Source organism: Phalacrocorax carbo, chromosome 6, assembly GCF_963921805.1.
Source record: "Phalacrocorax carbo chromosome 6, bPhaCar2.1, whole genome shotgun sequence".
Classification (NCBI taxonomy): Eukaryota; Metazoa; Chordata; class Aves; order Suliformes; family Phalacrocoracidae; genus Phalacrocorax; species Phalacrocorax carbo.
Window position 1 is genome coordinate 13,394,708 of NC_087518.1, and position 23,584 is coordinate 13,418,291.

The 23,584-nt window shown below is 41.7% G+C and overlaps 1 protein-coding gene across 4 annotated transcripts in view; it reads right to left on the reverse strand.

Moving 5' to 3' along the window:
• CHCHD6 (coiled-coil-helix-coiled-coil-helix domain containing 6) overlaps positions 1–23,584 on the reverse strand; it is a 118,248-nt gene that overhangs the window by 31,953 nt on the left and 62,711 nt on the right. For all 4 annotated transcript variants that reach the window (XM_064453754.1, XM_064453753.1, XM_064453755.1 and 1 more), the window contains one exon: positions 9,233–9,368. In XM_064453754.1, the coding sequence (XP_064309824.1) occupies positions 9,233–9,368 (136 nt within the window). The remainder of the gene's footprint in view (positions 1–9,232; positions 9,369–23,584) is intronic.

Consider the following 23,584-nt stretch of genomic DNA (forward strand, 5'->3'; position numbering starts at 1 on the left):
ATCCAGGAGTCTGTACAAGTGCAAGTAACTGTAATGGGAAGGTACCATCTCAGACCTGGCAGAAGGACACCCACCTGCCAAAAGCTTGCATGACCTGGATAAGTGGGTGCTCCTTTCAGTTTTAAGACAGCATCCACAGCATATAAATCACCAGAACACTTGAAATAACCATCACTGACAAACCTGAAGAGGAATCCAGGAAACAAGTAAATTAAGAAAAACATTCTACGTTTCCATATGAAACACTCAGATCAGGTCAGGATTGAAGGACACACTGCACAGAGAGGAAGCTGGAATGAGCACTGTGTGCACCTCAATATATTTAGGAGTTTAAAAATTTTTTTAAAATCTCATTATCTTCTTTCACCGATGTTAAATTCATTCTGAGAAGGGAACTAGGTACCTGCAAAGACACAAAAACACTGCAGATATAGTGGTGATTGTCCAGAGCTCCCAGTCCTCCAATAAAAGAACAGTGTAATAATGCTTTACTAATAGACTGAACCAAGTAACCCTTAGCTTTCCGTTACACAGCTCAGTGACCCAACAGATGATCTACTCAGAAAAATAAACCCAGTCCTTGCAGGCAGCAGATGTAGACTGATAAACTGAGTGGGAGAGAATGCAGAGGCAGATGGGTAGATGTAATCAGAAATGACAGAAAGATAAGCAGGCAGAGGGCAAGCAGAAAGCTTGAAGAACAGAGGCAGAAGAGCTGATATTTTACAGTGTAGATATTCAAAAAGTTCAGTCAACAGCTTTCCAATAGCATTATTTTAAGAATCATTCCACTAATATAGGCAGGGAACCAGCTGCTTGCAAAATGACCTTTAAACCCTACCTACCATACCTTGTTATACTAATTCAGAGCTGGAGGTTGGCTGATCCTGAAATCCATTTATACAGGACAAACAGGCATTCAGCAGGGACAAAGAGCAAACACATTGTCAAAGTAATTTTGTCTGCGTTTCTGGATGCACAGTCAGGCTTAACACAGTAGAGCAGCGTGCTTCTCCAACTTCAGAAACAACAAGATACACAAGACGCTGCAACACCATCCTAACTCAAGGCTTCACTACCTGCTTCCATCACATTACAAAGGTAACAAACTAATTATAACAAGTGTTGGCTTTCTGGACAGCTTCTGTGAATGCAGAGGTCTTTAAAGGCCTTTCACCAACTCCTAAAGGCCTCTAACCAAAAAAGATGTTATAGCCAAAAGAAAGTTTCTTGCCAACAGATGAAAGATCAGTAGCAAAGCCAACTGTAGCGCTATATTGAGATCACTGTAGCACTGTCTTCAATATGTCTTGTTCCTGTATTTGAAGCACTGGTGTCCAGAAAGGTTAAACTATAGCTTGAGAAAGTCTAGCTAGGACTCATACCTTTAAATCACTTTGGAATCATTACAAATATACTAGGAAGTATCTCCAGACAAGGAGGCCTATTGGGCAGATAGACTGTCACAGGGAGGTAAAACCCACAAACAATTAATGCAGGCAGAATGCAGAAAGAAACCTCCCCACAAAGTTCAGATTTTGCAACAGATGAATGTTCCACAGTCTTGGACAAAGGCTCTCTGGACAGAACAAACACTAGGCAAGCAGCATCAGGGCAACTTCCCCAAACCTTCCCCTCCAACATGCCATAGCGCGCCAGAATAGGACTGGCTTGCTACTAATAGGAGGGATCGTCCATCATTCATTAACTTCCCAAGTTCTCTTTGGCACTGCAAAGAAGGGCTAGTTAGAGCAGCCTTGCTTTCTTGGTAACAACTCTCCCACTGGATTGGGATCAATGCCACCAGAATAACCCTTCTACATGCTACCTACCCAGACACATTCAGCTGATCGGTGAAGGCTTTAAATCCTATTAGTCCTCAAAGTATTCAGCCCCAAGACCTGCTAACAAAAACAGCTGATGGACTGTGTGTGGAAACTACAAACTGCACGTAGCAGGAAACCATCCTGCGCAGACTATGACCAACGAGGAGCATAACAAATCTTTGGTTTGCCAGTTTGTCATGAAGACTTTGGCATCACTGATATAATTTCCCAAGTTATAGCCAAGTTGTCAGAGAATGGATCTAACATTAGCACAGAAGTTATGGAAGTCAGGGCTATTTTGGAACTTCTTGGGTATCTGAAGGCATTTGACCACTGACCTTGTGCTTCTAACCAGCAGTTGCTATCGACAACAATTTTTGTGGATCTGTTTCAATCTAACTTCTGCTGCAAAACACATAGTTTAAAAATTGGAAATCAACTACTTTCTGTCCAAGACTGCTTGGTCATCAGTCTCCCGGAATTAATCTGAGTAAGAATTTCCACTTCCAACTTGCCAACACAGTGCTACAAATCTTTTGTGAAAAAATCTGGCATTAAAACAGTATGATGTATCACAACACTGTCTCTCCCCCAAGCAACTATTTCCCATACTAGATAAGCCTGACTGAATACAGGCTACAGTTCTCAGGAAAATGCTGCCTAACACACCATACAGAGAGCACAGAATTAAGGAAACCTGTTAGATACAGTAGATCCATGTAGTTGTCATTAATTTAAGCCAAAAGAGAAATAATTTTTTAAAAGAGAAAAATACATCAGAGAAACACATTCCATTCCTGATAGTGCTTGGCCCTACTTTGCTTGAAATTTTGATACCCAACTTCAGATTAGCCTTTTCAGATTCACCCACTCAAAGACTACATCTCAGCATTAAGTCAGCTATGACTTCCCATTCCTGACTGACTAGCTCTTACAGTAAAGTTATTATAGAAAAATGTTTAGACTGCTTTTAAACAGGTTCAGGCAAACTAAGTTTTAAAACAGGAACAGTAGCACAGACCACATTTTAGAAGTAACAAAACACCAAATAGTTCAACTTCAGAAATTTTAATGGTATTCTGACTGCTTTCCTTTTTTCTTTACAAAGTTGCCTTCAATACCAGCTGTGAAACATGCATATTTAGATTAACTTTACCTGTAAGTATATCTGAGATCAGAACCATCAAGCAAGAAATTAGACCCAACGGCGATTCTGCCTCACTGTAACAATGTCAAAAACACAAACAAGAACCAGAAAGCCAAAAACAAATGCACATGGACTCTGCGTTGGACTGTTAGACAACAGACTGTTTTTAAGAGGAACGGGGTCAGAAGTCCTCCTTCCAAAGCAGGCAGCAGATATAAGAACTTGAGAGGAAAAGATGATGCAGGGTAGGGACTAAGTATCTCTGGAAGAGGAGCCTGGAAGCACAGCCAAGTGAGCAGAAAAGTTTTAAGCTTATTTATGCTCGTTTTCTTTAAAAATTACGAACTCCAGGAGGTGCCATATTTGGGCTCTACATGGACTGCAAACAGAAGGGAGGTACTTGTTCACGTGGGCTAAGTAAGTGCCGACGACATGCCAGGCTGTGGGGAACATCAGGGCTTCATTAAGTGCTGAGACACAGAGCAAATAATGAACTTACGCCTTCAGTTTCGTAAATATCAAGTATAGGCAGCAGCCATTTCCATTTTAAGTAGGCCAGCATTTTACTCTGGGACATGCCTCATATAATAAGATGGTTTATGTCCTTTCAGGCAGCTCTATATTTTCAGTTCATACACTGATGAACTCTTGAGGATATGAAGTGGTGTGTGTGGACTCAAGACTTGCCAGAACCAAGAACTGCTGCCCTAAAAATGAAAACAATAACTGTTTCCATCCTTTACAATTAGAAGCAAAACATGGATCCTTTTCACCTTTGCAAAGAACAGGTCAGGGTATGCTTGGGTACAGTTAATCCACTGCTGCTCTCCTTTATGTTCACGACTAAACAAACAGCAGCTGCCTGCAGCTTGTGGCCTCTCTACCGGCTCCCTTGTGGGGGACATTTATTAAGTCATAAACTCCTCTGATAGTGTTACCACCACAGCATTTGCACAAAAAAAGGTTGGAAGAGAGAAAGATTTAAAAAAGACAATCGACTTTACAGAGAAGGGAAGAAAAACGCTTTATGTTTGCTTTGAGCAAGGACTGACCAACGGAAGGGAGGACAAGCATACACCTGGCTGAGGATGGCTGGGTGTACCATTCTCCAACAGATTTATCTGAAATGACAAAGCTGAATTTCAGAAAGCTGAAACAACCCTAGAGTCTTCCAAGTTAGATATATTGCATTTCAAGTACCATACCATGTGATATATTTATATCTCCTCAATAAGACTTCAACAGCTAAGATCCACCTCTGCAGAATCCTGGGGGAGGAGAAATCCTGGCACTTCTCAAATACAGATATGGACCTCACTATACCTGGCCAAAACTTTCTTCCTCTAGTCACAGCACACTGCTACTCTCTACTCCAGTAAGTACATAAACAGTCTATAAAGCATTCTGCAATCCATCAGAATGGAAACATCTCTTTAACAAAAGCCTGATGATCCAGAATGATCAGAGATACCTGTGGTACAGCCCATGGCATCCCATGCATCCTGATGCTGTTTCTCTTAAGCAGAGAGAGATTCAGGTTGCAGAAACAACAGCTCCCAGCAGGCCACACTTCAGCAGGACCGAAAATGCGTAAGCAAAACCATTCCATCAGGATGGGACACTGCATGACTACCTGCGGCATCTTCTCAGCAATCTAGGTCGCTGGCCACAGATTAGAGACAAACTTCAAGCACAGTTGCAGTGCTTTGCTGTGTGTGCCAAACAGGAACTGGGCTTTTACAGGGATCACTCGGAAAAGTAGGAACCGTAAATTGACCACATTCCTTTTTATTACAGTCAAGGGCAAAGAAGAATGCAGTCGACTGAAGGTTATGTTAAAAGTCTACCTCCACTGGAATCTGGTCAATCAGTGTTTTGCAAGGGCTTGTTTGCATAGCAGAGTGACTCACAGTAAACGAGTGTGAATTTTCCCTGCAATTCCATTACAAAGCAAGAATGTTCACATACAGAGAAGTTGCTGTACCATAAACTCACTCACCAGTTTATTGCATTGTAATTTCCTTATGTAGACAAGCCCTTAAGCCTTGATAGAAGTAGGTTTACCTTTGTCTGTTATAAACAGCAGACTCGTGAGAAGCTGGACGCAGAATAGGGAGAAAAAGCACAGAATTATGAATGGCTCCTAGCTCAATGTATACAGCTCCTATTGACAAGGGAATACATGTGTCGAGTATGCAGCTCTTTATAGCTTGGTTTGGCCAGGAGCTAGAGCACAAAATTTCACCTTGGTCCTTCTGTGAAAGACAGGCACCTAGAGACAGCAAGAAAACACTTGGAAAGAAAGGGATACATGCTCTTCACTAACAGGCTTTTTTCTGCACACAGTCGCAAGAAGCAAGTTCTGTTTGAAATCTCAAATCACGTTAATATATGGTCACCAGAGGCCGCATTTTTCAAGTGGCAGCTGGTAGGAGATTCCCTGGTATAAGCACCAATTACGTAACAAATTAGCCAACTGAAATTCGATGGAAATTCCAATTTGCCTACTGGTGCGAACAGGATGTAAGGGAAGCAGAATGGGTCACATAATATTCTGAAAAGCTTGCACCTGAGTGCATATTTGCAAGGGGAGGGAAGCAATTCAGTAATAGGATCAGACTTTAAAATTTAAAAAAAAAAAAAATTGTTTTTCCCTTCCATCTGGACACAAAGTAAGAAATTACGCAGATTTCCACTGCCCACTCTCCTTTTCCTTCCACACCCTCTTCTCATTGGCATGAGACAAAACCTTGGGGAAACAGCAGCAGCAATTTTCAATTCTCATTATCTAACGGCAGCAGCAGCTCTTGGCGAAACTTGTGGTCAATAAACTACAGGCAATTTTAAAAGACACAATGGGAACTGCCCCTCCCACAGCTGTCCCATTATCCCAGCTTTTATTAGATTTAAAACCAGTGATTTCTATGCTGTAGCTGAAGTTCTGCAGATCCATGAAAACAGACCACCAGAAAAAAAAAAAACAAACAAAAAACCAAACAAACCAAAAAACTCCAAAATTAAACAGGGAACACTAACATACTCCGAAGTCAGAGAGCTTCCACACAAGCAAAGCACAGGACGCAGCAAGCAACCTGGAGCCTAAGTGGGCTGATGTCACTGCAGCAAGCCAATGGCGACACAGCCAAAACTTAATATTCAGGATAGTATAAATGGCAAAGTCAGCAAGCAGGTTAGGCAGGGCTCCCATAACTCTGTGAACATCACACTACAGGCATTAAGTTTGGAGTTCATGGTCTGGGTGTGCCTCCCAAGTGGCAGAGAGAAATACTCACTTGTGGATGGCAATTCAGGCCACCTGTTTCAGATGACTGTTTCAGGAGCAGATGTGCCATCCTCTAGCAGTGCCTATCTCTCTCCCTTGACTAAAAAGAAGTCCTGACGGCCAGAAAACATACAAAACAGGTAATGTCATTTATATCCCTACCATGCACTACAATAAAGTAACCTGTTCCAGTAAGAGGGCCTGTACAGGAAATGAGTAGTAAATACATTTCAAAACTCATTAAATGATTGCCTGATATATTTGTCCGTGGGGCAGAAGTAACTGAGGGTGCATCTCAGCTCCCGGCTCAGAGATGTGCACAGCAATAAGCAAAGGGAAACGGGTGCCCAAAGGAATAGTCTCTAACCAGCACAGTAAGGGGGAAGATGCGAAGAATTATCCTCATCCACTGTAAGTTGTAATTCTCAGTTTAGAAATCTAGAGCTTGCTTTCTCCGAGTCTAATGTATACCATGCCCTGGAGACATTTTTACCAGCCATCAAAAGGAACTTGCAGAGAACCAGATGCTTCATTAAAGAATAGTCACCAAGCCTTATAAAATCTTTAGTAAAAAGCAGAAGAACAAATCACCAGTGTGCAAGTGAGCTGAAGTCACACATCCAGCTTTGATTACAAGCTCCTGTACTGGAAAACAAATTGTGTTTAAAAAAAAAAAAAGGAAAAAACCACCCAAGAAATCAAGAGATTCTGGCCTCTCTTTCCCACATTCCTCCAACCTGAATTTCCTGAATGAGGAATGCGTGAGACAATACCATTTGGTAGAAGATGCTAATTTAAACTTAAAGAAAAATAACAGCTTAAAAGGGGAAGGGAGGAGGGAGTTTTAATGCTTCATGAAAAAACACAACAGCTTGTGATCGCTACATATATCTCAGGAGTCAGAGGACTCAGTAAGAAGAGCGAGGCAAACTGTCAGGGCTTGAGCTGTTCTGGGACAAAGGAAACTACAGAAGGTGTACTGCCTTACACGAGTTTTATCTGAATTCATACTTGCAGAACCCTCTAGCACCTATACCTACTGTGGGGCTCAGTTACCTGTTCCTTAGCCTCTCTCAACTCCTTCTTATAACATAGCAAAGATACTTTCTGTCACACTGTCATCATCCAGGGCAAATCAATGTCCTACGCATTGCTTCTTTCAGGAAGTTTCTGTAATAGTGGGGAAAAATTTCTGAAGTTCACTGAACACTCTGGGAATGAAGACAACCCCTGGTTTTTGGTTTATAAAGAAAATCTACCAAAAAAACCCAGCACCACACAAATCCAAAAAAGACCCAAGTTAATAGGATCTTTCACTGCCCTCTGCTGTTACCAGTCATTTAGCTTCCTATTTACTCTTTAATAATGTCAGGCTGGGGGCTCAGGGCTGGCAGCATCCCAGCCCCTTTCTCAGGCGGGTTGGAGCCGCAGCTTGCAAATATGCTGAAGTTTAATGCAATCTGTCTTCTTTGGTAATCACATTCCGCCTGCACTGCATGCAATAAAGATGTATTGGTAAATGCATTTGCTAAAGATATACTCCACAGAAAAGGCTACAAGCCTGATTTACAGGAGGCAAGGAGGAAGCATCAGGTAACAGAGGCTGGCAATAGGTGCGCCAATGCTCCACACACAGCAACAGAGGGCATGGATTGTGCAGCGGCAGCACAGGCACTGCTTTACTTTAAAGCTGAGAAAGAAAAAGAAGCCACACGTTTTGGGAGCTGGGGACTTTAAAGATATCAGAGAAAAGCCCTTTCCCTGGCAGCTTTAACCTTGCTGATTTGCAGACATACAAAGACCTTCTTTGTAAACAGGAAGGAAAAAAATTCCACTAGGACTAGCAACAACATTTGGTCTAATATATCCTGACAATTTTCCCATCTCCTTCTGTCGGGCGGCTTCTGGGAGCCGGCTGGCAGCTTGTTTCATGTTATACTTAAATCAGGCATACAGCTTCCCCTCACAATGCTAATGCGACAGAGAAAGACTGCTTCTATGAAATCTCCATCTCTCCCCACCCTTTGCATTAGCAATACCATGAGAGGAGCCTCAGTTTTCTATTCCCAGGAGGCTCCATCCTTTTCCCCAAATCCACCTTACTATAGTCTCAGCACCTTTTGGAGAATTTTCTGTCCCCCAGCCACTCCCACCCCACCCCCCCACCAACAAAAAAAGAAAAGCCTGTCCTTGAGGGACACCTGACCCACTGAATTTTCATGTGGGGAATAGCATCCTTTACAGTCCACACGTTCCAAGCAGCAGCTTATGCCATACCACTCACTTTTCCCAAGACCATATCCTACTTGTAAGGTCCAAATACTTCATTCTTCCCTTCTCCTTCACTTGCTTTGATAGCCAGAAATTCTTCCAAGGTACTGAGCAGCTACTGTCCTAAGGCATCAACAGAATCTACTAGGGCTCTGTATCTCAGAAGGAAGAGTCATAAGGCTTTCTGGTCCCCCACACAAAAATGAACAGGTTTTAGAAGTGTGCAATTTTCTTAACAGGCAGCAGCTTTGCCCTGTAAAAAAACCCTTCCTCATGCAGCAACGAAACGAAGCCAGACCTCCAACTGTGAAGTCCCATAACGGGAGGATGTTTAGAGCCTGTTCAAAATGCTGCCAACACTGGCAAAATGGATTTGCCTACCATTTGGAAAATACAGCATCCAAGAAGGCAAAACTTGGGAAAATTTATTGTGGTTGGTTTTGAAACCTAGGAGCATCGGTGTTACTGTTTTGGTGGCAGCTCAGTGTAACAGGACCCACTGGCGGGAGTGAGGCTGGGACATACCACAGCGTGACTGGGAAACATGGAATGAATGTGGGAAAGTGGATCCCAAAGGAAAATTGTCTCCTATGAACACTGCAATTTGACTAACAGATACCACAGCTCTCAAACACTTCCCAGAAGAAAACACCATGCAAAACAAGACAGCAAATCCAGCAAGTACGACAGGGAAGCTTTTGTTACCTTCTGAGCTGCGCTAACACAGCGCTGATATTGCTTAGCCAGCTCCGAGCATTTGAGCACTTCACGTTTATTTTCTTGGTAGCACTTCAGAATTTCAGACTGCAGGCTAGCACAGACAGGATCAGTGTTCCTCCTCCTGCAGGGAAAACAAGCACAGAAAGATATGTGAAGAGGAGTTTTCACCCACTTACTACCATTTTACCAGTGACACACATACTAATCTTGTGCGGGAGTCACCTAGCCCTGAAAAACAGAGAAACTGGTGGGAGCAGCAATCACCAAAGTGGGTCAAACAACCAACAGTGTCTTTCAATTGAAAAATCCAGAGTATTTAGCAGAAAGAAGGAACACTTTCTTTCTCGGTTGGTGTGGAAGGCTGTTTAACCCTTATATAAAACATGATCTCTCCTCTGCAGTCAGGGGGGCAGAGGGAAGAATCAGTTCCAAGAGGTTCAATGATTTCCCCAACTCACATTGGAAACCTCTGGCAGAACTCAGGAATCCTGGCTGAGCCTGTGCTAGATCTGTAACAGTCTGACAAGGAACTGAACAGACTTGTTGAATAAGCCGCCTCAATCTACTGAATTTTCATCTATTTAAACAGTTCAAAAAAATCCAACATGGTTGGAAGCACTGCAATTCTCCTAGTGACTAGGAAAAACAGAATAGCAGCAAGACCAGGTATCTTTTTCTTTGTATTTCTGAAGCAATTAGTACTCGTACCCCATAAGTGGCATTGACAGCTACCCAAGAACAATTAGGGATGATGTTCTTATACTCTAATGTGCATGTGTACATATGGCATATCATCAACAACAGTACCAATAAAGGGGAAGGTCATTGTAAAACAATAACAGCAACAATGCCACAAACACAGTAATGACAGTGTCATCAGCTGCAGACAGGCAGACACAAATTGCAGGAATTTGCAGCACAATTGCCATGGCTGTTTTACCAGAGAACAAGAGAACATATGCTTAGGTGTAGCAATCCTCAGATGCTGCCTCCTAAACCATAAATCCATTTAATTCCTTGCATTTTCTGCCCCAATATGCTTAGAGAGATCTGTGCCCAAATATCAAACACACCTCTTCCTTCCAAAGCACTCGATGCTACAGGCAGGCATTAATGCCATGCTATGATGTATTCATTTCCACATAATAACAACAGGCACTCAATTCAGCAACAGAGCTTCAATAACCAGGCAGGAAGAAAACATGACCTGATCCTGGGCATGTCTCATTCTCTCAGGTGGAACAGATTTCTAAGAAACATGAAATCTTAAACCAAGATCTTCTAAAAGCTTTTAGAGAGCTCAGATATGGGTTTCCAAATCATGCTTGTTTTTGTAAGATGCTCAGGAAAGCAAGTGGAAGGGCCAAAAAACAAAAGAAGCAAAACTCCGTCCCTTCCATATCAGCAACCTGGTTGCTCCCTCAAAATAATTCAGTTGAGACATACTCCAAATTTTACTTCTTCAGTCCTCAGTCCTACTGCAAACATACATGGACAGACTAAGAATTTATCAGTATGACAGTCACACTCTAAAACACTGAGGCCTGGATCAGAAACTACCAAAGATACCAGAGAGACTTCTTTTTCTACCTTTTCACTAATCTTACAGCTTTTAGAAGAAACTTATTCCATGCACATTCCCTAGAGGCTAGTGTGCATTTCTAATTTCTATGTTCTATAGCAAATCACCTTTAAAGCCTCTAAAAATCCATATTCTAAAAAAAATCTTCAAATTTTGGAATAGAAAAGAACCCAGGGAGAGCTTCAGAAACTCATAATGTTGGCATTTTGCTTTGTCACTAACTTTAATATCACTCTAATCAAATCAGCGAGACGGTGGAAACTATACCAAACAATACCAGGTCAGGAAATACCACCAAATCCCTCAATTCATTGAAGAAGTTAAGACTTTTAAAATTAGGTTTTTAAAAAACTCAGCCATGTTAAACTGAAGGGCATTTTGTCATTTTCATGCAGAGAGCTGGAAAAGCAAAAAGGTACAGCATGCCACAAAACAGACTGTATTCATCTGAACTGAACAATATGGTACAAACATCTCACAAATATTTAGAAGAATGCTTGAGGTTGCCATTGTTGGCATGGAGAGCTATAGAAATTGTGCCTTTTTTGTCTGTTCCTTTACTGTCCTTTCTATGGCATCAGTGTTTATTGCCTAGAGTAAATATAAAGCTAGGACCCGTCGGTGGGCTTAGACAGTAGTGCAAAGTCCGTGGCCCTCTTCGTTAGACAACATCTTGGTGCTCAGCCCACAGCGCAGAGGACTATTTAAAAGCCACAGAGCAAGTGTTGCTGCCTAAAGCCTACCAGAGGCAAGGGATCATCCAGCACAGAACGGTAAGCGTTGCCCAGCGAGTACCTAAATCAGGGTTCCTACATGCCACTTCCCACAACACAGAGAGGTTTTATTGGGTACCAGGTACCCAGAACCATAACAATAACATTCCCCTTTATTTCTTCAAAATAAAATCTCAAACTGTGGTTATGCATCAATTGCACCAGCTTCTCAAAACAGATTTAGAGAAACTAATCAACATAATGCAAAGTTGGTTAAGGTGATTATCAATACAAATTACACAAACCAATACATTAGTGCATTCACAAGTGAACTGGAAATTCAAGAGAGCCAGTTAAATCCCACTGAGAATGACATTTCACTCTGGAGCAGGAAGCTAGTGCTGCTCAGGAGATAACTGTCACTGTACCCCACCATGCAGTGTGATCTATGAAATGAAGGGACAAGAAGTAAATGTGAGCTCACCCCGAGGAAGTGCATCCTGCAGAGTCTGAGAGTACAGAAGTCACCCACATCCAGCAGACTAGTTCTGGTATGCATCTGGGCTGAAAAGGGGTATCTGAACTGCTTTGGTGAGCAATTGCTCGAAGAGCTTTCCTCCCAGCACTGCAATCACTACTCCTCTCCTATCTGACCCAAAGGGATGCCACTCTCCTGCTCACATTAAGTCTCCTAACTTCAGGTTGCAACATTTCCACACAAGTGGGAGCTACAACCCCATATACATCTTACAGTTGTCTGGCTTTACTTGTACCTATCTGAAAGGAAAAGGAATTAAACAGAAAAAAAAAAACATGCTGGAGACCAGCAGTGTCTAACTACAAACATCTCTGTTGAGAGCAATGGCACATTGACTTCCAAAGGAGGTGGACCTTTGTCAACCATCTCCCTTCAACCACAGCCCAGTTCAAGGCTGTTGGCACTAACTAGCCTTTAGAAAAATTAATCTTCTGGACACTCCACTACACTGCTCTTGGTAAACATCTCACTGCATGAGGGTTTTTATTACTATTTCTTAAACAATAAGGGGGAAGGAAAATTGTGGAGCAGGGATGAGGTTTGAATACATAAAGAGAAGACTAGTGTGCTTTGACCTTTCTCCTAAAATGGGTCACAGTTTTAAGCATAATATGCCACCATCAAATAAGGGAAACAATTAGCCTCTGTCTAAAATAAAACGTGTTGTGATTGCTACCACTATTATTGAAACAGATGTAAGAGGCTCATTTATAGCAGCTAGGAAAAAGGCAAGAGAGAAAGGCTGGGCCGGGAGCAGCTAGGACAATACCTGCGGACAGGGAAGTATGGGAGATGAGCTCTGACAATACCTTGGAAATAAATGCAGGACATACAGAATATGAATGATTAAACCAATAACACCCCCTCTCATCTGTTTAAAGGAAGAGGAAAGGAGAAAAGATGAAAGGTGGGAAAAAGGAAAGGATGAATCTAGAAATAAAACTCATTAGCAGTGCCTCCCCATCATAATGGGGAAAGAACCCTTTGCCTCATCACTGTTCAATGGGAAGGAAGGCTGCATACACATCAAATCCATGATTTCAGATCTTCCTCTCCCCCTCCTATGGAGGGATCTAAATCAGATCTTTGTCTGGAAAAGAATGGAGAGGTTTTCTTAAAATGAAACAAAGGGCATCCTTCTCTCTGCTCTCCCTTGAGGTAAGACAGAACGAGCACGATCTTCCTGCATTTTGATACACCGAGAGTTACCAAATCCTCTCTATCACTGCGTATTCCCTTTACTTTATTTAATAAATGAAATCTCATCAACTTATCCTTCTTCTATTATCACTACTGACATCAATCTGATAATATTGGCTTGGCGTGGAATCGTGCTAGTATATGTCCTCTTGATATTTAATTTAAGAGAAACGTCTGCAGTGGGGTGAATATGTGAAGCAGGCTTTTTATTACTGGCAGCAGTAAGGACGCTGGGAGTGAATTAGACATTCATCTTAGTCAGGGCCAATCTAGTGGCTCAGAAGAGGTTTTCTTCTTAACCCTCTCCTAACTGTTCAATAGCAGCAGGTAACAGCTGCTCCAGTCAATAACTGCATTCATTTGTCTTGGCAAATTCATTTCTACATGGATATAAACCCCATGAAGAAGTGCTAAGCATCTGGGAGGTTAAAGAAAGGTTCTTTGAGAATTTCTATCATAAGTTCCATGATAGTAGGAAGAGTGCTGGTCTAAACATCCATCAATTACTCAAGAAGCAACACAGCTTCCAAAGACAAACACGCAAACTTACTGCAAGAAGCGATTAAGGCAGTATCATCAGGATACAAGACCCCATAAACAGAAGGTTTCAAACACAGCACAATGGCTACTAGCTAGTTGATGCTGACAGGCTCTCTTTTTGGAAGAATTATGGAGTCAGTATTGGAATGCAAGGGAAAGCTGGAAGATATGTATGTATTTGCTAGTCCTTCCACCAAGCTGAAAAAATCAGACTAGCCAAGTGGAGATACAACTTTAATGCGTTAGGACTTGGCAGCTCTTTAGACTAGTGCCAAATCAGTAACTCCCCAGTGAGTACCACACCATCACTTGGCTTTACCGGGTAGAGCAGCAATTCCAGATGGAGTTAAGAACAAGATCCTCTCTTTACCTTTTACTCTGGGAAACCATTCAAGCTGCGAAAAACTCAAGTTAGAGACTGATGGTATCTAAACCTAAATATTTCAATATCTCTGCTGAGAAAGTGAAAAACAAAGACATGCAGGGCCCCTCATATAAGCCAACTTCAGAGTAGCTAGCTCCAGTACACAGCTGCAAGCAGCAACCTAAATGAAGCAATAACCTGGAATTCCGCATGGGCTGCAAAATCCAACAACTGGATTAGCTGGTTTCTGCTGCACTATTTGACTAAGGCCAGTGTCTGAGCTAACTCGAGCAAACCACGTTAGTCACCACCGTCACTACAGTGCAGACAGCCTCAGAGGTCAGCAATGAGTAGCACGGGGAGCACTGCGAGCAAAACCCAGGGCACACAGAAGCAGCTTCTGCATGTCAGGAGGAAATCAGAGACGTGTCATACAGTTGGTTAGCATGTTTATGTATCTAGGGTACATTACATGCATTTCAGACTAAGCTCAGTGATGCTTTGGTCACATAAATGTGGTGTGCTGCCATGCTGTACTGTACATATATAAAAACTGATAAGTGGTTAACTGACCTGTAAAACTGCATTCTCCCTTGGGTGGCAGTTGGGTCCTCTTTAACATGTCGGAAAAATAACTCCAGACAGATGCAATACACAGCACATAGAAAGGTTCCATCCTCTCTCATTATTGCATCCTTGACATTTACAGCAGAAAATTAATCACAATTGAAGCATTTCATTCACATATAACAAATTCATCAGCACAGAACAAACAGCCAGGAAAGCTAACTTTCAGCATAGGATGCAGGATGCTGCACTATCACAAAGCGGGCCTCACTACAACCTATGAGATTCCCGGATCCTGCACAGCAACTTGATAACGTGGCTTCAATGAAAGAGGGAAGAGTTGTGTTTCAGCTGTTTGGCAAGAGAAATAAGAGGTGGAAGAAGCTTAATAGATTATCCAAATGTCTACTAAAAATTCAGTAATATTTAAGCTACATAACCTAGCACAGTGTAAATAAACTGCATGCCTCATGAGGATAAACTAATGTGATCAGGAAGGAAATATTTCTGATCAGTCTCATGTATCCAAAACACTGCTCATCAGGCTTTGCCACTGATCTGGATGGAATACAAGGTTTGTAGAAGTAACATATTGTATAGAGCAAGAGGGGATGTACTAAAAGAAAAGGTGAAACCTTGTGACTATTTTCATGAGAGTAGAGGCACTACCTCCAAATCTCAGCTGAAGCAGTTGTATTCCTGTCTTTCTAAATCCTTCCCATACCCCTCGTCACATTGTCTGTCTGCAGCACACAACTGCACAGCTGCAATATTTCCCCTCTCTCTTCCTCCCCCTTGACAGCTGCATTTCAATGACAGGTCACCTGATTCTTTTTCCCTACCTTGTCCATGGAAGTGCCTAATGAATGCATATTTCTAAAGTACTATGAGTTTGTATATGACTCTGATCCTACAAAATTTGTCTGTACTTGAATACTTTGCAATCTCCATTCCTTTTTTGACAACTTGTTTGAAGCTGCCCCACAATTCCCCACTGCAATTTGTGCACTCAGTGCACCGTTGTCCTTTCCAGGACAGATACCTCCCTTCCTTCTGATCACAGATATGCAGAAGCTGTTCTGAAATCTTCTCCAGTGTAAGCAATTACATTCTATCACTGAGAACAAAAGTTAACATGAATGCCCAAATCTCAAGTGTCAGCAATGTGTTGTGTCACTGTAGTGCACTCAGTGAAAACAGCCTGCCCCAACCACATTTTCTTCAAACAAACAAAAAAAAAATCCAAAAACCCCAAACTCTGAAACATGTAGAATGAAGTGGAAAGTAACTAGTATTTAGCAGTTCTCTGTAACAACTTCTAATTTTGGAAATCCAGGAGCAATCTCTCCATTTCAGTGGTGAAATTGATGCAAAGAGGTTGCGTGACCCCTTCAATGCTGGGTCCAGCTTTCTCACTTACTCCAACATATCACAAACTCTCCCATCCCTCTACACAGTTTATCCTCATGCACAAGCAGTCATTTCACATTTGACCAATGGGTCACCCTTAAAGACTTCAATTTATACTTCATTGTGCTTTGCCAAGTGCAGTTTCAATCCAATTTAACAGGCTTCCTTAGCACCCCATAAGCTGGAGGCACTGGGGTTTTACTGGTGGGCTGTGGGTCTTTGGGGGAGGAGGAGGGTCACAATATGCAAAATACTGTACAAAACGATACAAAATTAAATGATCCCTGTCCTACTGAACCTGCAAACGCAATAACCAATCATCCCTATTAGTATTCTGCATGGCAGATGGCAAGTGGTTTGGAATAATGACAGACTTTTCCCCACAAGTGGATAATTCCAATGTACATTTGGATGTAAATTCTTTACTGATTATGATGGTAGAATACTGAGTTATGAGAAACTGCCAGTTTGGAAGATGAAAGGAAAACTACTGCCTCTTCCTTTACTTGCCAAGAGATACAGAAGTTAACAGAACTGGATCTCCTGCCCACAAAGCCATGCACCATTTTTCCAAAGATGCCAAGCTACTAAAAGTTGACTAGCAAAGATGAAGAGCCTAAAGTTAGCAGCAAAATGGTCTCTGGAAGCCAAGCAGGAATGAGTCAGAATCTTGTTGCTGGAAGGAGTTCTCTGAATCAGAAAGGAAGCTGGCTCAGCTCCCACAAGGCAGAAAAGCAATATAGCAAGCAATAACTGAATGTGAAAACAACACACAGCCCAACAAGTGACCCGAATAGGGATTTTCTTTCTTCAGATAAAAAACATCATCTAAAAACTGGTTAAGATCTCAGGTCAGGAAGGGAATGCATGCAGCTTACAGAATGCATGCAGCACTATCCTAAGAATATATGGGTTGTGGGAGTGCTATAATGTCTCAGGGTTAGCTGGGGAACTGCCTGCTGGGCCCATATTCCTTGCCGGTCTATTAAACCCTTCCCCAAAAAGTATTCTAAGGAAAGTAACTGCAGATGTGATATGCTGATTTCATATAAACCGCAATACATGAGGGACAAACAGGTTCTGTAAATTTTTCCTATGTGAGGTGATCTCGTAATGATGTCAGACTGCTAACGAAATGTTCTTTTTAAAAGAAAACCCTGACCACTCATTTGAACAGCAGTTACTTTTCTAAAAACGCCACTAAGCACTGTACTAGGTCCCTACAGTTTACACCAGACAACACAAAGGGGTATCAGTGACGGACAAGTGTCAGTCCATTAGTATTTTCTGCACTGCCCGAGTGGCATCTCCTGCTAAAGATGCGGAAACAAATTCTGAGAAGAGAATGAAGCTGCCAGCATTAAAGTTCAGGTGGGATCTGAAGCTAAACATTCACCTTATTAAAAAAATCCCCTTGCTTCTGCCCACATGCTCAATCTTGGAAACCACAGTGTCCCCCTTCACCATGCCATGCAATTTGCTGAGTACTGACTCAGCAAGATCCCCACTAAGCAGCTACTCATCCCCCAGAGAACATCAATAATGGTGCTGTCAAAGAATACACACAAAGCCCTGAAGTCTATTTCTGGGGGGAGGTTAGGATTTTTTCTTTTTTTTTGGTGTTTTTAAAATAAATATTATAATTTCAAGAAGTCCTCAGATAATTGAAAAAAATCCTTATAGAAAATAATTTTGATAACATTGTTTTAAGTTTGGAGAAGAGTATCTGAAACATATCAGGTCACTTAAGACTCATGCCTCCTTGAGACTGCTCCATCGTGCTATTAGTGGCACTCACAGTCAGCAAAATGCTGAGAATTTCTCTCCAAAGAAACAATATTCATCCCTGAATAAGCAAGCGCTCTTGTCTTCCAAAGACTATTTTTTGGGGCCAAATTAGTTACTAGAACCAACCCCAGCAAGGTCCTCTCACAGCAGGCTGAGTACCACCTGATCTTGAGACTCCAAAAGATGATGGGACTACATAGCCTAGAAACCTATTTTATCAGAGTAACTTAATGAACTATCAAAATCACACCACATAAATAAATAATAAAATAAATTAAGTCATCGAAGCCTGGTCTGATGGCAGACGTGATTTTTCTCTCCCTTTATAAGGGAGGAAAGGACCTCACTCTCTCATCAGCCAACAACATAAAACACCACCAACTTCCTCTCTGCAGATGGATCACCACGATGGAAGGTGCCCACAGCCTTCCTGCCACAGTCCTTATTTACCTCAGAAGGTGGAGATACAGAAGCTCTGAACAAACTATTTCTCTCCTCAGATTTCCTCCACTGGTACTTGCCTTTGGTCTCTCCTATCATCCCTCCATCACTACAGGAGGAGACACTGACTCAACAGTAAGTAAAGCCATTTTGCACAGCACATATAATCCAGAATCAGGAATACAATTACTGTTCAAAATAGCAACATTGCTCTTGGAATCAGTTGCTAGTGAATTAACGACCAGATTGTTAGGAGTGTTACCTCAACTCTGCCTTAGGCTCCTAATTAGCAAACAAGTCATTAATTCACTGGTAACTAGCGGCTTCTCAGGCATTATTGCTTCTGACATCTGTAATTTACCACTCTCTTTGGAAAGCTTCCCCAGACAACTTTAACCTCAATCCTCCACAAATCAGCGCCATGCCACTACCACCAGCACTCTATACAACACACGCTGGAAGAAAGAGGCAGAAAAGCACAGCAGGATAAGCTGAGCTGGGTCATTAATTAATATTCAGGATACCTTCACCAACTCAAGCCAAGGGGAGAGTGCGGGACCAAAGGCACAAGAAGTTCTGGACATTGGTGTGGACCTGTCATTACATCTATATACACAATAAAATACTATGAAACCTAGAGAAACCTTGCTTCTATTATGGTACACAGTGAAACATGCAATTCCCAATCTGAGGGCAGAGATCTGCTTCTATTTTCACTGCATTCTCCATGATAAAGAGCTTTGAACTGAAATATTTCACATAGTCTGATGCACAAAGTATTTATGAGGTTTAACAGGTGCACAAATATCCATGCTCTTGAAAACAATCTGGATTTGGCCTGCCAACAAACCCTGATCTAAGGGTTTTATAACGGCAATATTACTACAGAATACAAGTGCTTTCCATGTAAAAATCGATAGCAATAGAAACATCCCTAGTAGACTACATGGAGTCTTTGGCACCTCTTCCTTTGCTGTTCCAGCCTTTGCTGTTCAGGTCTTATTTTATAAATTCCCAAGTTCTACCAAGGTACCTTTGAAGAAATGCTCTTGCAATTTTGAAAAGATATATTAATATTTGACACCAGTTTTTCAGCACTAACAGAACTGCAATCTCAGTTCATTGGACTGATTTATTAGTACCCCTCGTCACGCACGAGAGGAAAGGCAATACTGTAAACACTAGATTAGAACACTGGGCAAAAGGAAAGTCTTATTTAGAACCAGCATCTTAGTAATCCTCAAGAACTGAACTTCAGAAAGAAGGTTCAACAGCTTGGATAAAGTATACAGTCTAATAAGTTTTCAATATTTAAAATTTGGTTCAAAAAAGAACAATCTGGAACATTTACACAAATCCATTACATATATTTGACTTTTCCATTACCACATACCATATCCCTGAAGTAGTAAGGGAACATAGCTTCCTTGGAAATCAATGCACTGGTACAACAGTTGCATAACAATGGGCTTTCCAGAATTTTTAAAGAAAATGTTTACGTGTTAATGTACATGAGTGAATACCTTGTGAAGCAGAACTAAAAATGATCAGAAGGTTTTTCTTTCAGTAAAATTCACATCACATAAGATGACACAAAGTCAAAATTGACCCATCTACTTTTACCCTCTTTTGAAATAACTGTGGGGCAACTCATGCCTTGTAGTCTCTTAGAACAATATTCCAATTTCCTACTAAGAGCAACTTTATAAACCAGAGAAACGGCAAAGCTTTGACTAATAACCCATCTCTTTATTTAAAGGTTACACGAAACAGACTTGGTGCAGACAAAAGCAGGAACGACCAACACAAACCAAGCACTGAGGGAAGAACAGGACTAGGATGGAGCCAAACCTTTTTTGTGAAGCTATCATCATTGGCAGGGCACAAAAGCGCTGTTGAGATAAGGCTGGGGATGAGCTTCCAGCAGTCTTTTATTCCTGAAAACTCTTAAATCCCTATTGCAGAGGCTCTTAATTTCAACACTGAATTAATCATTTGTCTAATCTAATGACAGGAGAAATCTCAGAGCAATTTTGTTTGAAAACGGTATTGTCTTTGCTCCTCTTCTCCTTGGGCTTCATGACTGTCCACATAACAACTATTTCAGAGCTTGACTCCTGGGCATAGCCCTCTGTTGAAATACCTGAGGCCCCATAGTAGATTTCAAGATTAATGAACTCAAGTATCACCACATAACTATTTTATAAACTTTCCAGATCTACACAAACAAGGCAAAAAAAGAGACAGACAAAAAGAAGAAAAAAAGAAAAGGCAGTTCCTCCAGATTCCGGTTAGTGTTGCCATTTTAATTGAGGAGCCATCAGTCTCAAAATTTTGTGCAATTCAATAATACCTTCATTTCCATGAGTACTGAAAGCAACCATAAATTCCCTCTTGCCAGCAGACAGTCCACCTATGAATTTTCTCTCTCTACTGCCACTGAGTCAGTATGGTTCTCTACTCCACGTTCCGCCCAGGAGGACATTTACTACATGCCAGTTTCTCTAACATAATCACCTTAAATACTCATGTCCATTAAGTTTAAAAATCTTATGACCTTTAAATGGAACTCTTAGATACTAAGTCCCGTTTGGAGTAAAACCCTTTGGCAGTTTCTCCACTGGAAAGTTGCCTTGGATTCAAGGCTGATCTCTATCAGGACATGATACCGGCATTCTTTATGCAGTCCTTGATAGCAGCACAAAGCATATGCAGCCCTCTCACTCAGCACAAACGCAAGGCAGCACAGCCATCGGTAAGCAGCTTCAGAAACAGTCTGCAAACTATAAGGAGATCTCAGAGGGAAACTCAGCTTCAGAACAATTTTATCTTTTAACAGCTTCCTAATCCCCTCACCCCACTCCTGCAGCTTTACCTTTCAGAGACAGTCACATCCCCACCCATGCCAATTCTTGCATCCAAATTTAACAACTACAAAAAATAAAATAAAAATGTGATAAGACAACCTTCACAAAAGAAATAAATATTTTTTTTAAAAAAAAAAACAACCAGCATTTTGAGGATAAATCTAGAGTGCCTTCACTAAGCCATAACCTCTTTACTGATGTTTTTTTCCTTTCCCTTAACAGATTCAGGGACTGTAATGACATTTAATCCTCAGAAGCTAATCTAAATGTAACACTCAAAAGAAGACAAAGACAACACAACAGAAAAAAAATTTGGTCACTGCCTTTTGGGAGTGCTGCTTTATCCCCGGAGCGAGCGCATTAATAGAGCTTGGAATGAAATGCCATTTTATTCTCTGTAGCAGGGAGGGGATTAGCAGGTTGTCTTCTCTAAACCCAGTCTGAGTCATGGCTCTATGAACACTGAGAAAAGGATGTGGAACGAAGTGAAGGGCAGGGAGTGCTGGCTTTTTATTTACACGCTGCTTCCTTTGTGGGTGGTTACTGATGTGCACAGTTTGCTAAACAGGGAAGGAAGGAGGAAAAAAGTTCTAGGTCCCCAGACTTTAAATTCTGTTGGTTAGCAAAAGAGAAAAATAATAATGCATCGATTATAACAACATCATTGAGACAATATGTCCGTGGCAACTGTCCAATTCACCACAGCATGTAAGCAACAAGGGCAAATTGCTTAAGGTGCTGAAAGCTGTCCTCAGTGATTTCTTGTTGCTAGGATCTTCTTCCTGGGAGAAAGGAACAGGTTGGACAGAGCCCAGAACAAAGAGAAAGGGGACACTGTGGTAGGAGGAACGCAGAGACAGGAGCAGGCTGGGTTCAGGTAAAGAGATGAGGAACAAAGTCCATTGCATAAGTCAGGCTATGCAGGCATCAAGACTAGCATCCTACCTTGAAGTAGAAACCAGGAGCTAATGACTATGTCAGTGATTTAATATGAAGCTCAGCAATAAGTACTTCACTTCTGTTTCTATACAAAGGGACATAGGAATGTGTCTACCTCACAGGCATGCTGTGAAGGGTCACTGGTGGAAAGCTTGTACAATATTCCTAAGTCCTGCAATGCTTGATAATCACTAAGGAGAGGAAATAGTCCTTAAAACACTTGACCACTTGTGCAGAGCTGTAGGTGTTGATAACAGAATTACAAAAGTCAGTAAGTGCCAAGAAAACACTGGGGTTTTTGTTCCAGGTATTTCATATCTTTGCTTCAACACAGACTCTGAAAAACAGGGTACTCCAACCCCAGCTCTATTCCCCTCTTCCTCCATCAGTTATGCTGATTACAATGGCAGAAGACAACAAATCCAGAGTAGACTGGTCTCACAAGGCAAAAGTGCCAGGGGCAGGTCAAAGAGTTCAGTGAAACAGGGATGATGTAAGCTAGGGAAGAGACACTATGGGAAGGAGATGCCTTCTCCTCTGCAGATGGATGAAGTGCCACTCCTGGTTTCCTTTCATTACAGGAGCTATCAAAGTCCAGTATTGGCAGCAGGCAGACCTGTGCTTCATTCATATTTTGGCTATATTCCAGTTCATGTAATTTTACTGGAGTGTCAGTTTATTCCTGCCAACCAAGCTACTAGATCTGCATAAATCAGTCTTACCTACCTTAGCACTTACCGTGCTCGTATGTCTAACATGAAAGTGCAAAACAGGATGAGCAAACTATTCTTTCCACTAAAGGTAATAAATTACAAGATCCTGTGACATCAACAGGCTGTAGAAAGACTTGATTGAATATATGACGCCTAACAAGAGGACCTCACAATATGCAGACTTCAAGTCCTACCAAATAATTTTGAATGCCAATCCACGAAGGAAGTTTCCCTGTTCCAGCCTTATCATGACCCACACATGAGGCGTGTGCCCTCTTTTAAGAGTGTTTGTACAGTGTGTTGTACACCAAGGCAATGACCCTGAAAAGGATCGCTGCATACTGCTGTAAGAGATGCGTGCACTGCAGGCTGATGGGGCAAAGCAACGATTCTTCCCACATGTACAATTATCAAAGGGCATTATCAATCCCAGATCATGCACTCCAACACGCGGCTGAGTGCAATCCTAGCTCTTGCTGGCAATTTCTGCGGTAAAGAAATAGGCGGTTATGATGTTCACTTTCTCCCTCAGTTTCACTAGCTTGGCCCTTCTCAAGGCCTCCCCCAGACATGTTATCTTTTCACACAAAATTCACATTAGGGCAGTTGTCTCTTTTGGCTGCAAGAAGACAGCCTAAGGAATCTGTCCCTTTTTGACAGCTCAAGTTCACATGG